Source organism: Castor canadensis, chromosome 18 (genome assembly GCF_047511655.1).
Source record: "Castor canadensis chromosome 18, mCasCan1.hap1v2, whole genome shotgun sequence".
In the NCBI taxonomy this organism is placed as follows: Eukaryota; Metazoa; Chordata; class Mammalia; order Rodentia; family Castoridae; genus Castor; species Castor canadensis.
Window position 1 is genome coordinate 6,611,224 of NC_133403.1, and position 17,708 is coordinate 6,628,931.

A 17,708-nucleotide genomic window follows, 5' to 3' on the forward strand; every position below is an offset into this window, starting at 1 on the left:
CTGAAAATTAAGCTGAATGCCACTGTCACACAGCAGGCTACATGCCCCTAGTCACAGAATTCTCCCATTCTAAGATAAACTGAAATAAAACTCTCCATTCTTCTGTTTTAGGCATCATTGCCCTGTCTCTGCCCACGATGAACACAAGCTCCACTTTTGGTTACCTGAAGGGCGTCCTCTAATCCACAGTGCAGAGTGAACCCTCTCCAACAAGGACAAAGCTCTGAGACTCCTCACATGCTCAGTGTACTCAAAAGTTCCAGTGATTTTCCTTTTCATTCAGTTGAAATGACGTTGGGTAAATATCAGTGGTTTTGGACATAAATTTTTTTTCCTTTTATTATTCATATGTGCATACAAGGCTTGGGTCATTTCTCCCCCCTGCCCCCACCCCCTCCCTTACCACCCATTCTGCCCCCTCCCACTCCCCCCTACCCACTCAATACCCAGCAGAAACTATTTTGCCCTTATTTCTAATTTTGTTGTATAAGCTATAATAGGAAGCAACAAGGGTTTTTGCTGGTTGAGATAAGGATAGCTATACAGGGAGTTGACTCACATTAATTTCCTGTGCATGTGTGTTACCTTCTAGGTTAATTATTTTTGATGTAACCTTTTCTCTAGTTCCTGCTCCCCTTTTCCTATTGGCCTCAGTTGCTTTTAAGATATCTGCTTTAGTTTCTCTGAGTTAAGGGCAACAAATGCTAGCTAATTTTTTAGGTGTCTTACCTATCCTCACACCTCCCTTGTGTGCTCTCGATTTTATCATGTGCTCAAAGTCCAATCCCATTGTTCTGTTTGCCCTTAATCTAATGTCCACATATGAGGGAGAACATACGAGTTTTGGTCTTTTGGGCCAGGCTAACCTCACTCAGAATGATGTTCTCCAATTCCATCCATTTACCAGCGAATGATAACATTTCGTTCTTCTTCATGGCTGCATAAAATTCCATTGTGTATAGATACCACATTTTCTTAACCCATTCGTCAGTGGTGGGGCATCTTGGCTGTTTCCGTAACTTGGCTATTGTGAATAGTGCCGCAATAAACATGGGTGTGCAGGTGCCTCTGGAGTAACCTCTGTCACAGTCTTTTGGGTATATCCCCAAGAGTGGTATTGCTGGATCAAATGGTAGATCAATGTCTAGCTTTTTAAGTAGCCTCCAAATGTTTTTCCAGAGTGGTTGTACTAGTTTACATTCCCACCAACAGTGTAAGAGGGGTCCTTTTTCCCTGAATCCTTGCCAACACCTGTTGTTGTTGGTGTTGCTGATGATGGCTATTCTAACAGGGGTGAGGTGGAATCTTAGTGTGGTTTTAATTTACATTTCCTTTATTGCTAGAGATGGTGAGCATTTTTTCATGTGTTTTCTGGCCATTTGAATTTCTTCTTTTGGGAAAGTTCTGTTTAGTTCACTTGCCCATTTCTTTATTGGTTCATTAGTTTTGGGAGAATTTAGTTTTTTATGTTCCCTATATATTCTGGTTATCAGTCCTTTGTCTGATATATAGCTGGCAAATATTTTCTCCCACTCTGTGGGTGTTCTCTTCAGTTTAGAGACCATTTCTTTTGATGAACAGAAGCTTTTTAGTTTTATGAGGTCTCATTTATCTATGCTATCTCTTAGTTGCTGTGCTGCTGGGGTTTCATTGAGAAAGTTCTTACCTATACCTACTAACTCCAGAGTATTTCCTACTCTTTCTTGTATCAACTTTAGAGTTTGTGGTCTGATATTAAGATCCTTGATCCAATTTGAGTCAATACTGGTATAGGGTGATATACATGGATCTAGTTTCAGTTTTTTGCAGACTGCTAACCAGTTTTCCCAGCAGTTTTTGTTGAAGAGGCTGTCTTTTCTCCATCGTATATTTTTAGCTCTTTTGTCATAGACAAGTTGGTTACAGTTTTGTGGCTTCATATCTGGGTCCTGTATTCTGTTCCCCGGGTGTTCATGTCTGTTTTTGTGCCAGTACCATGCTGTTTTTATTGCTACTGCTTTGTAATATAGTTTGAAGTCAGGTATCATGATACCTCCAGCATTGTTCTTTTGACTGAGTACTGCCTTGGCTATTCGTGGCTTCTTGTGTTTCCATATAAATTTCATGGTAGATTTTTCGATCTCTTTAATGAATATCAATTGAATTTTAATGGGCATTGCATTAAACATATAGATTACTTTTGGGAGTATCGATATTTTTACCATGTTGATTCTACCAATCCATGAGCATGGGAGATCTCTCCACTTTCTATAGTCTTCCTCAATCTCTTTCTTCAGAAGTGTATAGTTTTCCTTGTAGAGGTCTTTCACCTCTTTTGTTAGGTTTACACCTAGGTATTTGATTTTTTTGAGGCTATTGTAAATGGAAATGTTTTCATACATTCTTTTTCAGTTTGCTCTTTGTTAGTATATAGAAATGCTAATGATTTTTCTATGTTGATTTTATATCCTGCTACCTTGCTATAGCTATTGATGATGTCTAGAAGCTTCTGAGTAGAATTTTTTGGGTCTTTAAGGTATAGGATCATGTCGTCTGCAAATAGGGATATTTTGACAGTTTCTTTATCTATTTGTATTCCTTTTATTCCTTCTTCTTGCCTAATTGCTCTGGCTAGGAATTCCAGTACTATGTTGAATAGGAGTGGAGATAGTGGGCATCCTTGTCTGGTTCCTGATTTTAGAGGGAATGGTTTCAGTTTTTCTCTGTTAAGTATAATGCTGGCTGTAGGTTTGTCATACATAGCTTTTATAATGTTGAGGAACTTTCCTTCTATTCCTAGTTTTCTTAGAGCTGTTATCATGAAATGATGTTGGATCTTATCAAAGGCTTTTTCTGCATCTATTGAGATGATCAAGTGGTTTTTGTCCTTGCTTCTGTTAATGTGGTTTATTACATTATTGATTTTCATATGTTGAACCACCCCTGCATCCCTGGGATAAAGCCTACTTGGTCGTGGTGAGTAATCTTTTTGATGTGTTGTTGAATTCGGTTTGCCATTATTTTGTTGAGGATTTTTGCATCAATGTTCATTAAGGAGATTGGCCTATAGTCTTCCTTTTTGGAGGTGTCTTTGCCTGGTTTTGGGATAAGTGTAATACTGGCTTCATAAAATGTGTTTGGCATTTTTCCTTCCCTTTCTATTTCATGGAACAGTTTAAGGAGGGTTGGTATCAGTTCTTCTTTAAAGGTCTGGTAGAATTCAGCAGAGGATCCATCAGGTCCTTGACTTTTCTTTTTGGGGAGACTCTTGCTTGCTCCCTCAATTTCATTTTGTTTTCTAGATTTATTCAGATGATTAATTTCCTCTTGGTTCAGTTTTGGATGGTCATATGTATCTAGAAATCTGTCCATTTCTTTAAGATTTTCAAATTTATTTGAATATAGTTTATCAAAGTAGTCTCTGATGATTTCCTGGACTTCCATGGTGTTTGTTGTTATCTCCTCTTTTGCATTCCTGGTTGTACTAATTTGGTCTTTTTCTCTCCTCATTTTAGTCAGGTTTGCCAGGGGTCTATCAATCTTGTTTATTTTTTCAAAGAACCAACTTTTTGTTTCATTAATTCTTTGTATGGTTTTTTTGGTTTCTATTTCGTTGATTTCAGCTCTTATTTTTATTATTTCTCTCCTTCTATTTGTTTTGGGATTTGCTTGTTCTTGTTTTTCTAGGAGTTTGAGATGTATCATTAGGTCATTGATTTGGGATCTTTCAGTCTTTTTAATATATGCATTCATGGCTATAAACTTTCCTCTCATGACTGCCTTAGCTGTGTCCCATAGGTTCCAGTAGGTTGTGTTTTCATTTTCATTGACTTCCAGAAGCTTTTTAATTTCCTCTTTTATTTCATCGATGATCCATTCTTCATTAAGTATTAAGTTATTTAGTTTCCAGCTGTTTTCATATTTTTTGTCTTTACTTTTGTTGTTGAGTTCTACTTTTACTGCATTGTGATCAGATAGTATGCACGGTATAATTTCTGTTTTCTTATATTTGTTTAGTCTTGCTTTGTGCCCTAGGATATGATCTATTTTGGAGAAGGTTCCATAGGCTGCTGAGAAGAATGTATATTGTGTAGAAGTTGGATGAAATGTTCTGTAGACATCAACTAGGTCTATTTGATCTATTGCATATTTTAGATCTTGGATTTCTTTATGGATTTTTTGTTTGGATGACCCATCTATTGATGATAATGGGTTGTTAAAGTCTCCCACAACCACTGTGTTGGCGTTTATATATGCTTTTAGGTCTTTCAGGGTATGTTTGATGAAATTGGGTGCATTGACTTTGGGTGCATACAGGTTGATAATTATTATTTCCTTTTGGTCTATTTCCCCTTTTATTAGTATGGAATGTCCTTCTTTATCTCATTTGATCAATGTAGGTTTGAAGTCTACTTTGTTAGAGATAAGTATTGCTACTCCTGCCTGTTTTGGGGGGCCAATGGCTTGGTAAATCTTCTTCCAGCCTTTCTTCCTTAGCCTATGCTTATTTCTGTTGGTGAGATGGGTCTCTTGTAAGGAACAAATTGTTGGATCTTCCTTTTTAATCCATTTTGTCAAACGGTGCCTTTTGATGGGTGAATTAAGTCTGTTAACATTGAGCATTAGTACTGATAGGTATGTGGTGATTCCTGTCATTTAGTTGTCTTAGTTGTTTGAAGGTTTAATTGTGTGTACCTAAGTTGAGTTTACTCTCTACTGTCTTGCTTTTTCTTCTCCTGTGGTTTGGTGCTGCCTGTCTTTTCATGGTTAAGTTGGGTTTCACTTTCTGTGTGCAGAATCCCTTGAAGAATCCTTTGTAGTGGTGGCTTTGTGGTCACATATTGTTTTAGTTTCTGCTTATCATGGAAGACTTTTATTGCTCCATCTATTTTGAATGATAGTTTTGCTGGGTAGAGTATCCTGAGGTTGAAGTTATTTTCATTCGGTGCCCGGAAGATCTCACCCCACGCTCTTCTTGCTTTTGATGTTTCTGTTGAGAAGTCTCCTGTGATTTTGATGGGTTTACCTTTGTATGTTACTTGTTTTTTCTCCCTTACAGCCTTCAATATTCTTTCCTTAGTTTCTGAACTTGTTGTTTTAATGATGATATGTCATGGGGTAGTTCTATTTTGATCTGGTCTGTTTGGTGTCCTGGAGGCCTCTTGCATCTGTATGGGAATATATTTCCGTAGATTTGGGAAAATTTCCATTATTATTTTGTTGAATAGATTACACATACCTTTTGCTTGCACCTCTTCTCCTTCTTCGATGCCCATGATTCTCAAGTTTGATCTTTTGATGGAGTCGGTGAGTTCTTGCATTTTCTTTTCACAGGTCTTGAGTTGTTTAATTAATAGTTCTTCAGTTTTTCCTTTAATTACCTTTTCATCTTCACATTCTGAGATTCTGTCTTCTGTTTGTTCTATTCTGCTGGATTGACCTTCTGTTTTGTTTTGCAGTTCTGTTTCATTCTTTTTTTCTGAGGTTTTCCATATCCTGGGTGGTTTCCTCTTTAATGTTGTCTATTTTTGTCCTGAGTTCATTTATCTGTGTATTCATCGTGTTCTCTGTTTCACTTTGGTGTTTATACAGTGCTTCTATGGTTTCCCTTATTTCTTCTTTTGTTTTTTCAAATTCTCTATTTTTGTTGTCTTGGAATTTCTTGAGTGTCTCCTGTACATTTTGGTTGGTCCTGTCCAGTATCATCTCTATAAAATTCTCATTGAGTACCTGTAGTATGTCTTCTTTTAAATTATTCTTGTGGGCTTCATTGGGTCCTTTGGCATAGTTTATCTTCATTTTGTTGGAGTCTGGATCTGAGTACCTGTTTTCTTCATTCCCCTCTGGTTCCTGTACTAATTTTTTGCTGTGGAGAAACTGGTTTCCCTGTTTTTTCTGTCTTCCCATCATTGTCTTTAGTGTTGTTACTGTCTCTGTTCTGTGTGCAATTAAGTATTTTCTAGCTTGTAATAATAACAATGGTAAGATTTAGAATGGAAGGGTGAGCTGAGATGGAAAGCAAGAAGTTAAAGAAATGGGGAAAACAAATACACAGACTGGAGGGAGAAAACAGAACAAGGTATCAGACAAGAAGATTTCAAAGGTATATAGAGGGAGCTTTAGTGTATTAATTGACAGTAAACTGAACAGAAGTTAGAGAGACAGAGAGAGGATTGCAAATCAAAAATAAAAAAAAAGGTGAGAATAAAAATAAAAAATAAGTAAATGAAAGAAAAATCTATTTATAAAAATGTATTAATATAAAAAGAAAAAATAGAAAATTAAAAAAACCCAAAAAACCAAAAAACCTCCAAGTTCAAATGCAGTGAAATCTCAGTCTCCAATCCTGGAGATGGTGCCTCAGATATTGTTCTGTAGTCATCTCATCAAAGGGGATGCATAAAGTAGAACAAAACTACACAAACCTGCACAAAAAAATCCCCACCAAGTGTCCCATGTTCAAATGCAACACAGTTTCAGTAAGTTTTTCAGCTAGCAGGTGTAATTTGGTTGTTCTCTCATAAAAGGTAGGGAGACAAAGAAAAAAAAATAAAGAGTCTGGAGGCAGTTCTGAGAATGGTATCTGCAGCTGTGGCTTGCCTGCCTGCTGCTGTCAGCCTGCTGTTGCTGGAGGCGTTATTTATGCAGATCTCTGGGGTGACCTTAGCACTCATCTGGCCCTGCAGGCTTTGTTTGCTCAGATTTCTCCTGTGTGTGAGCCTCTGCTAACAGGCTTTCCCCTTTCCAAGCACTGGGAAAGGTAACACTGCACCCACGTTCTCAGGCCTGCGTGTTTATTTACAGTTCATGTGGGAGGTGGGTCTTCCTCCCTCTCCTGTGCAGCTCTCCTCCCACCTCCACTTTCACAAGCTTTCCTGCTCCTGATTACTGGGTGGTGCTGCTGCTCCTGCCAGTTGCCATGTTTGCTTACAGCTCATGTGGGAAGTGGGTCTTCCCTCCTCTCCTATGGAGTTTTTCTCCCTCCACCACTCTCACAAGCTTTCCCGCTCCTGGTTTCTGGGTGCGTCCCTGCTCCCACCAGAGGCTCTCTGGCCTGCCCGGCTTGTTTATTTACAGTCCCGGGAAGGATTCCCTTCCCCCATTATTCTGCGCTCAGTGCACCCCACCCTCTTTCCTGCGTGTCTTATTTGTTCTTATTGCTTATTACTCAGTTTCTCTTTTTTTCCCCAGGTGGAGGTCAGTCTGTCCAGGGGGCTATGCTGCTCTGCCCCAGGCTTGTCTGTGAGAGTACCGCAGTACCACAAAGCTCACCTGGTCCACATCTTCCCAAGCCGTCTGGGTGCCGGCGACTGGACATAAATATTTTAACGCTAACTGCTATTAAATCCATGGAGTTCTTAATAAACAAAACTCATTAAGCCATCATCCAAATGAGGTACACATCATGAGGACTCCTTAGTCCAGAGTAATGGAGAAATGAATATGAGTGAAAGATGTTCCATTTATACTAATATTTTTATATCAAATATAATATTGAAAAAATATGAAATTAGGCTAAAGTAACATTAAAATATCAGAGGCAACATAAAATAATATTGTTAGATTGCAATCCCTGGGAATTTTGAACTAGGGAAGCAGGACAGAATTGAAAGAATATTTCCCTAATAACATATTTTCATGAAGAAGATGAGCATCAAAAATTAAGGTGTGAAGGAGAAGATAGTAAGAGTTTCTTTCAACACCAGCACCCAAAAAATATGTCAACATATAAGAGCATTGTAGACAGCATTTTTACCAGGTAAAGATCACCTTATCTACAGCTGAAGTTTAAATTTTGAAACATGCTTCCCAAAGGCCATAAGCAACAGTTAGAATCAACCTCAATTGCCAGGTAAAGCTGATATGTAACACCATATGCACTGTGTCTGTAAGTATGGAGGTCATGAGAGTCCTGAAAAGATCATTTTTTCAGGACCAAGCAGCAAGTGTGGAAAAAATGACTCTTTGTTCTGTACAAGGAAACATGTCAGAAAGATGCTTTCCATATCAGGAGGCTCTTCCCTGAGCACTGGATATGAGAGGGGTTGAAAACCTAAAATCTGTGGTCAGCAGAGGGCGCTGCTGAAGTGTTCGTGAAAGGATAGTGCTCTGGGCCAGGCCACATAGGAAAGTACTCCACTGGTTTTTTACATACTCCAACAAGCAGTGTCTTCACTGAAGTGAGACTTTCCCGCACCTATGTCCCCAGCAGTTACATGATCACTGACCTGACTTTCACCCTTGATTCCTAGTCCACTCTCTTTCTCTCATCTAGTGATTGTTCAGGACTGATATGTAGGCAGGCAGAGAACAGTCAAACAGAAGGAGTCAATTTACCTGAAGAACCTCAATCAGGAATACTGTGTGCTTGGGGACTAATAATAGAAAATTAAGGAAGCAGAAGGTCCACTACTCCCCCCCAAAAACACCCCAGAAATCAGTAAGCCCAATTAATGTAGGCTTAATTGTAAAGTCCTGTTTTACATTATTAATGATTAAGTTGATGTTCAAAAGACTTTTTCAATGTATCCCCACTGTCAGTAGGTACAGTGTGGGAAGTACATTGTGTAGGATGTACTATTGGGAGGGGGAAGGTTGAATGAAGGAGATTAAGGTGATGGTATGTGGTTGATGGACTTCATATACCTATATGAAATAGAACTAAGAAACCTCTTGCAATTGCTTTAAATAAGACAGGGAGGGGATTGAGGGGGAGAGACAGGAAATAAAACTCATGTACAATGTAAGTCTAATTGGAATTGCCACTATGAATCTTCCCCTGTATAATGACTATATCCTAATAAAAAACTTTAAAAAATATAAAGTTTTTCCAATGCCCTAAAATAAATTTATTTTAAACTGACAATGAATGTTTTTGAATGTAGTGAGTTGTGGTGAGCAATTGGACTAAAGCTAAAGGGTCTGGGTTCCTAAAGAAAGGCTGTAGCTGGGTATAGTGGCACATACCTGCAATCCTAGCTACTAGAGATGTGGAGGCAGAAGGATCACCTGTTAACTTTAAGCTGGGCAAGGTTAAGGAGACCCTATCTCAAATATACAATGAAAATAAAGAGCTGGGTTAAATGGCCCAAATGGTATGGCCCTTGACTAGCAAGTGTCAGCCCCTGAGTTCAAAACTGTTCCAGGAATGGGAGGAGGAGTGATACAGGAGAGTAATGGAGGGAAAAAATTAAAGTGTGATATACTGTAAGAAATTTTGTAGATGTCACAATGTACTCTCAGTAAACCATTAACAATTAATCCTTTTAAGGTTGAAAAAGAAAAATAAATAAGCAAACAGAAAACTAATTTTTCACTAAAAATAATTAAGTTCCAAAAATTCAAAATTACCTCAATAAGAGTATTAGTTGTCTTTGTGTCACAATAACACAAAAGCAGGAGAACCATTGGGGTGTAGCACTCCTCTTTGTGGACACATCTCCAGTAGACTAAGAACTTCTCACTAGGTTCTACAATTGAACAGACCACCGTGTCTTCCAATACCAAGTTTGTTGGGACAAAGCCTTTACATATGGACCTTTGGACAACACACAAATTACACCAAGTATAGCAGTTTGTTAGGGATTAGAGTTTATACTATATTGAAAAAGATGTGGCCTGACCACTAGGGAAATTTGGACAGAAACAGGACTATTCTTTTGATCTTTTGAGGATGGTGAACATGGACTCTGAAGTAAAGGCTGGTATGAAGATGCTGAGGCAAATGTCACATTTCACAATCAAGAACAGAGTCACAGCATGGGATTTGAAGCAGGTTGGAGAGAATGATGAAGTCTGTGGACTCACTCGAATGAGATTCATCACTAATGCATCCCAGAGTGGGCAGCATCCAGCAGCATGGTCATTGAAGGATAAAAAAACACAACCCAGAGGAAGTTATTACCTGTGTCAAGTGGATCCTGGTACTTTAAGATATTCACCCATGTCCAGATTCTCAGTCTTTTCACTGGCTCCAGCTCCTCTTTTCCATGATAATGTTCCCAGAAAAATAAGTGGTCAGATTCATTGTGCGTTGGGGATTTGTGAGAATTTTGCAGAGGTTGCCCAAGGCTCTCTCAGAATCAGAATTCCCTGTTGGTTAACTATAATTCCAAGTTTATTGTTGAAGAAATATGTGACTTAAGATTTTCTTTGTCCTTTTTCAAGACAACATGTCTTAAGTTTTTAAGTATTTAAGTTTAAGTATTTGTCACTTAATTTAGTTGATTTTACAATGAATGTTGAAAACTAATATTGTTAAGGTTTCTTTCCAATTACCATTTCTATTTCTTTCTATATTGTTTTTTTGTACCATTCTCCTTAGCTATTATATTACACATACACCTATTCACATACATAGACATGACATACACAGGAATAAGCATATACAAACACAAATAATTCATGCAAATATATTGTAGCAGGTACTTCTAATAATTTTCCATAATATACTTTAAAGTAAATATTTGTGAAATGAGATAATGCCTTCAAATATATATCACCTTGACCTTCCTTTCTGATACACAAATTAGGAAACTGATAAATTACAGGGTGTTTGAAAATGCTTCAGGATATTGACACTGATTTGTTCAGAAACACTGTTATCTTTTTTTCTGATTGTAAGACACTTGTTTTTCTTTGGTATTATAGTGGATGTTGGGAGGAATCTCATAATTTCCTGGTGATCATATTAACATTCTACTGAAAATGTGTAGTTTTTTAAGCCCTTCCGCATGATCCATGTCTTCTTAGAGCAGAGACAAAAGCCATTGGAAGACTTGTAGTGCTGTTCTATGTGCCTGTACCAAGCCTTGTGGTGATACTGGAGCTCATGAAGATACTTTCAAGGACTGAGTGAGTAGGAGATAGAGTGAGAGTTTCCAGCCTTGCTCTTTAGGGTCCAAGTAGGGTCTCTGTGGAGTAAGGGGAACCTGTTAGTCGCCTCCAAATAAAATATGCATTCATTTCTCTTGGAGGAAAGAAAAGTTCAACAGCAGGGAACAGTTTGTTATAAAGTAGATGAACAGGATAGGATAAGGATAATGTATCTTTTTTATCTACTCCAGTAGGCCTTATAGACAATGAATTGACCCTGAAGTCAATAATGGTATGAAGCAGCTGATTTGGTGAAAGGCATCAACCCCCATCTTAATGTCTATGTCCCCTTGTACAAAGTGGTCTGCAATGTTCTACCCTCTGAGTCTTCAAGACCTCTCCCCTGGGACATCAGGTCAAACACTAGTGCAGAAAGAGAGAGGAAACTGATTTGCATGAAGATCCTTCAATGTCTTTGAGCAGCCCTGAAAAGGCCTTGAGAACGTCAAACTCAAGCTGAGGGGTTTGAGAACACCTGGTACTTGTTAAGTTTCCCACTATGGCCAGAATAATGTTTCTTCTTGCTCTCCTCACTTATTGCTCAGGTCGGTGGGACTCACACTCTAGAGGAGATCACATAAAAGCAAGATGTCAGGGTGATGCTTCTCTGCATATCAATAACTGTCTCTCTTGTTTGTTTTAGGGGTGAATTCTCAGACTGTGGTGACCCAGGAGCCATCATTGTCGGTTTCTCCAGGAGGTTCAGTAACACTCACCTGTGGCCTTAATTCTGGATCAGTGTCTGCAAGTAACTACCCTAGCTGGTATCAGCAGATCCCAGGCCAAGCTCCCTACAGCCTTATCTACAACACAAACAACCGGCCCTCTGGGGTCTCTGATCGCTTCTCTGGTGCCATCACAGGGAATAAAGCCTCCCTCACCATCACAGGGGCTAAGATGGAGGATGATGCTGATTATTACTGTGCACTGTATATGGGAAGTTACATTTACACAGTGATCTAAACCCATGGGGAAGTGATACAAAAACTTGTTCATATTCTCAGAATGGATCAGCACAACCATGCAGAAGAGAAGGTGACAGTGTGAGATGGTCAATTCCATCATAGGGAAATGAGGCTCCGGGGCAGTGTCCAGTCCAGAATTTGTGGCCCTGCAGTTCATCCTGTCTCTCCCTGTGTATATCGATCTCTCAGTATAGCTCCTCTATTGCTCCCCACTCTGCTTACGATAATGGAATGGAGTACACCTCCCTCCAAAATGAAAAACAACAGTAAGACTCAGAGATCCCCTCCTTTACCTTCAAGAATCATCTTATTCAAAACCTATTAACATAGTTTCTCATTCATTAATGTGAAACTGAAGATCCAATTAATACTTTATTTCTGTTTGAAATGGAATTTTCATCTCATCGAAAGGCCATTCCCCTTCTCATTTTGAGTCAGAAACTTGTGATTGTACACAAGAATCTGTATTCACAAGATTCTGAAGGAATTTTATTAACATTCATGTTTGGAGAACACTCTACTTTTAGGATCTGTATGTAAAATGCAGTCAGGCTAACATATCAAACTGATTCAAGAAGAATGATGCAATTTAAAACTTTAGTATAAAATATGGGAGGAATTTCTACAAACAAACTTTACAGCATGTTATCATAAGATCATATGAATATTTTCAGTACTAGTTAAATCTCATGAAGGACTGCCCTCTAGACACTGCTAAAAGCTATTTAGTCACTGGCTGCAGGACACACAAATGAGCAGAACACAAAGGTAGACATAGATATGAGCAGATCACTATTGACTTGAATATTGTACTGAGCAAGTGAACATTTAAACGTTTGAGGAAAATTCATTGGATTTATTCTTCTTTGCACCTAGGAAAAATATATTACATGTCGTTATGTTGAGGTCATACATCATTAGAAGGAAAGGAAATATTATATGGGTACTTCATTTATGTGTACACATCATTGGTATCTTTCATGTATTTTTCAAGAATTCTAGCTTTCTCTTTTGTAATTTAAATACTATTGTAATTGATACAAAAATACAACATGATTATGGGTTGAAATTACCCCAAATTTCAAACAAAATCACAGACTGAGATTCATTGAGTTTGTTAGCTACTCTGAAGAAGGTAGTTCAGCAGAGGTCCATGCCAGGCTCTGAAAGTGTCTCTTGGCAAACCTTGAGGCTGCTCTTCATTGTACAGAGAAGACATCAGGTGGAATCCATGGACTTCCCAGAGTGACCAGGACAGAGTGGTGTGCACAATATATTCTTGAAAGTATACACCAGATGTACAGTCCCTTGTAGGTACTAGTGTGCAATCAGAACTAGTAGCTGCATAAACCAAGCCTCTGAGCACATGGTTCCTTCAGTGTCTTCAGTTGCTGGATAAATATAAGCATCAGAACAATAATATGAAATATTTTCCTTCAGTTCCTCTTTAATATCCAGTCCATATAGCATACTAGTATTTGAGATGCCTTCATATAATCTGAATCAGATTCTCACACTTTTCACCTGAAAAGGAATAAGTAAACACCTTGGGAGAATTTTTCTTTCTCTCTCTCTCACATATGGTAAATAAATATTCCTATATTTATGTGTGCATATAGATATGTGTGTGGGTGTATATATATATGTATTATAAACATGCAGGAATATATTATTTTTAACTTCTTAACTTTAAAGAAACTTTTTCTACAGTTTTTAACAATTATTCTACCAAACAACTTATATGTGAGGTGAGGTTTCCATCTTGGATTAATTCTCTCTACAAAACACATTCTAAGGACGGAGGCTCAGAGAAGCAGATAACAAGCTGTTAGATAAGAAAGAGCTTTTGGAGAAGGGGGCTACTGGTGAAGACAGACTGGAAAAGACTTGGAGTGGAAAAATCTTGCATACCACAGCTCTGTTGAGTGAGCCCTGTAGTTCTGGTGCTTATTTGAGGGGTCTGCTTCCTGCAGGCAGATCAGATGCTGGGCACCAGGCAAGAGCATCATTCACCTGTTTTCTCCCTTCAGGATCCCCTGGAGGGAGGCCATAGGGTAGCATTTCTTAGATCATCACCATTTGATTTAACACTGTACCCACCCTGAGAATAGGGGCTGTGCCCTTCTGCCTGCTGTGTGATCCTTCACGTGGTCCAACATGTGAAGTTAAGCTGGGATGTATCAGTGCATTGGAGCTCTTGCTATATTCAGGCCCCGAAGCCTTGGGAAATCCCTTCTGTCCTGATTTACATACTCTGAAGGCCCTCAGACATGAGATATCCTCTTAGTATATCTCCATTCCCTCTTGCTCCTGACCCATGCTAAATCAGTGACCTGAGGCCAACTGTTGAAATCCCTGTGTTAGTCATCTTTCAGCTGCTATGGAAAAACCACCTTAGAACATTTATTAATAGAGAAAGATTTATTTTGTTTCATTGTTTCAGAGTCTTCTCTCCATGGTCACTTGATCCTGTTGCCTTGGGCTCAGTGCCAAAGGTATAAAACATGATGGCAAGCAAATGCAAAAGAAACGGATTAAATAATGGCAAGCATCTAATTTCTTCTACAGGATCACGCCATCAAAGACCTAATCTGCCATGTAACCCATCTCCTAAAAGTTCTTCTATGTTCCAGTAACTCCACAACCTGGTGATCAAGTTGTTAGTAAATGGGCCTTTAGGGAACAATTAACACAAACTTTCCCTGAGAAGAATGGGGAAAAGATAACAAGTGTCCCCAAGATTAATTTCATTTCTCTCTCAAAACTTTACTTGATATCTAAATTGATATAGAATTATGCCAGAATTCAGAGAATACTTCTATTCTCTTTTCTATTTTGAAATCTAATCAGTGAGTTGGACCCAATAACAGGGCCTAAAAGTAATGGGAGAATATTTTGGCCTGTCTTGGAAAAATAGAAGAAACAGAAGTTCCCCTTGCTCTGAATGGGGTGACTATTCTGTCTCACCTCTAAATGTCCTGCATTTCTGTCTCCCATGGAATGTCTACCATGGAAAGTGAGTTCCCAGGATTGAACTCTACTCCACAATGTGAGATTAACAGGTAATTTTAGGTGGTCAGGGGCTGTGTGGAGACATGAGATTAAGTTCATTGTGTTTGGTAACTTCCCTGCTCCATCGCATTAGACAGCATAAAGTGGACAGTAAGGCATTCCTAATATTCCTGTGCCTCAAAAGGAAGGGGTGATGCTGCCTTTCTCAACCTCTGCATTGGTGAACATGTCTTCCTTGAGCATCTCTGTGAGCCAGGAAGAGTGAGGATGATTATCATTCTCTATCTTGGGGCACTTAACAACAATGCTCACATTATTTCCAAACCAGCAGGGAAGTGAGAGAAGAGCTGAATGACATGGCACCCAAGCCTTGGCTAAGTCATGTGACTAGCCTTGTTTGTTTTGTCAGAATTCAGGTTTCAGAGGCACTACAGGAAACTGCACAATAGGCCTCATCTTATCAAATCTTTACTAAAATTTCATCATTTGCAACAACACATTTTGTATTTTATCACAATGATCAGAAATTCTAGATTGTAGGATCAGCAACTGTGAAATTGGGTCCATGATGTGTCAGAAGAGAGCAAGAAAAAGAGCATCCATAGTGACTGCCTCAGGACAAGCAGGTGTCAAGCACTGTGTCCAGCCATATCAGAGAGTGAACACCTACTTTGTGCCAGCCCCAGCTATCAGTCTGCAGAGTACTATCTGAACAAGAAAGAAAAGATTTTGTGCTTATGGATATGACACTTTTTTGAAGAAAGAAGGAAATCATGTAAATATATCTCCAGCAAAAAGATGCTATGACAGAGTAAAGAGAAAATGGCATAGGATACTCCAAAAATTGAAAAGAAAGAGTAAGAATCTGAATTTAAGCTCACGAAGAAAAGTTCAAATGCTACAGAGTAGATGAAAAGAGTAGGGGGAGATGTAGGAACTAGGTTACTGGAAGAATTCAGGTTCAGCACGTTTTTGTGGGAAGGAGGCACTGACACTACGTTAAAGAAGAGTTCAAGGATGTTTTAGGAAGTGGGTGTATGAGAATATATGGCCCCAGAGGGAAAGAATTCACAGGCAGGTGTTGGATTGAAACCCTGTGCTGACTTAGGCATTTTCTATGTTTGGACTCCTATGTTTAAACATAGCTGTGATAGAAATATCCACAACACTCTCAAAACTTGCTCAATGATGCCACAGGATTTTTCCCAACCAGTGGAAATTGGAGTATCCCCATCTCAGGTTTATTGGATATATCCATCTAAGAAATGTTAGCCCCAACATCACTCCCTAAACAAAGCACAACACCACTCATCTAGAAAAATAATCTAAAATTTATAGTTACCATGAGATGATAAAAGCAGAAAAAGTGTTCATGAATGTCTCGTCTACTCAGAAGGATGAATGGAAGAGAAGTCTCAAGTCATTATAGCCAGGGCTCAGCTTACCACACTTTCCTGGTGTCCTTTCTTCATCTGTCTTCTCAGGTGAGGACCAAACCCAGTTACTCTGCATAAGATCCTCTGAACCTTTCACACACCACATATTGAGCCTCTTCTCCCATCACACAAGCTGTTCCCTAGCTCACAACATGTTCTTTGCTGGGATTCTCCCCTTCATGAGTTCTGCTCACAGAGAAGTTGTCACAGTACCCTCCTCTGTGCTGGGCAGGGTGACAGTAAGCCTTACTCTAGATGCACTCTGATTCAGCCCCTAAGGGCATAAGTACACCTATTGTGAACCCTGAGCAGATTTCCCTGAATCCACCACATTGGACTCTCCTCAGCTTCCTACCTGGGGCATCTGTCATTACCCAGTTCTGTATAACCAGTACTGTCATTAGTAAGTATCTGTCATTACCCAGTACTGATTAAATAATACATATCTCCTTGTTTCTCATACCCTATCAATTCTTGTAAGGCGATAACCCTAATATTCACCGATAGCACATTATTTAATAAAGGAAAGGGAACTTGAGCAATGGAGGATCCACAAGGAAAATATGTCATGATAAACTCCATGATTGAGAAAAAGAAATATTTGAACTACAAGGAAGTTCACTCTTCAAACACAGTAGAAATTGTTGGTGCACATCTGGGTGCATTTCAGTGCAAAAGCAAGAGAAGAATGAAAGTGTATTTTTGTTTGAAAATGAGCACACAACTCTTATAAAGTAAACAAATATGAAACATAAAATAGTTTTCATTTTGATACATTATGAGGAGAATGATACAGTGGAAAATACTGGTCAAAACACATTTATAAATATACTATCATTTTTGAGGTTGGAAAAACTTTTAAAAATAAATTTCAGAGTGTCAGAAACACTGGCCAATATCCTTCATGGATAATAACCATAAAACTTTCATGTTTGTCACCTTCATCCTGATCAGAGAGAAATTTTCACAATAGAGACCTCATGAGTCCTGGCCAATAAACATTAAATTTGGTTCTAGAAAGATTTCTCCTCTCAGCAGTCTAAGGACAGCATAAGGATGAAGACACTTGAGGTATGTGGGATGCCACAGTGAGACCTCCCTGCCTACTTTGAAGCAGAGTCCGTTAAGATATCACTGGGAAAGAAGGGCTGACTCTGAGTGCCAGTGCTCACCATATGACATGATCAAGTGCCTGCACTTGAACACCTCATGGAGCCCATTATTGAGGTGCTGGAGATGATGAGAGCTGGAATGAGCCACATGGCCCTGCCTGATGCCTGTGCTCAGGAATCACTAATTCAACTCACTTGACTCATTCCACCACAAGCTTCCAACCACACGCTTCTATAGCTATAGCACTGTGATATCTTTGGGAGCAGGTTTCTGTTTAGGGTCCAGAGTGTGAGTAAAATGCTTAAGGATCCTCATTAGTACAAATGGA

General features: G+C 38.9%; 2 protein-coding genes and 1 gene segment (V, D, J or C); all 3 read left to right on the top strand.

Annotated features, from left to right (window-relative positions):
* LOC109684467 (immunoglobulin lambda-1 light chain-like) overlaps positions 1-17,708 on the top strand; it is a 781,398-nt gene that overhangs the window by 377,422 nt on the left and 386,268 nt on the right. The window lies entirely within an intron of this gene.
* Positions 1-17,708, top strand: part of LOC109700872 (immunoglobulin lambda-1 light chain-like) — a 522,506-nt gene that overhangs the window by 101,494 nt on the left and 403,304 nt on the right. The window lies entirely within an intron of this gene.
* Positions 11,261-11,817, top strand: LOC109677518 (immunoglobulin lambda variable 8-61-like). The segment is given in 2 exon segments: positions 11,261-11,399; positions 11,498-11,817. Coding segments are annotated over 2 exon segments (366 nt in total).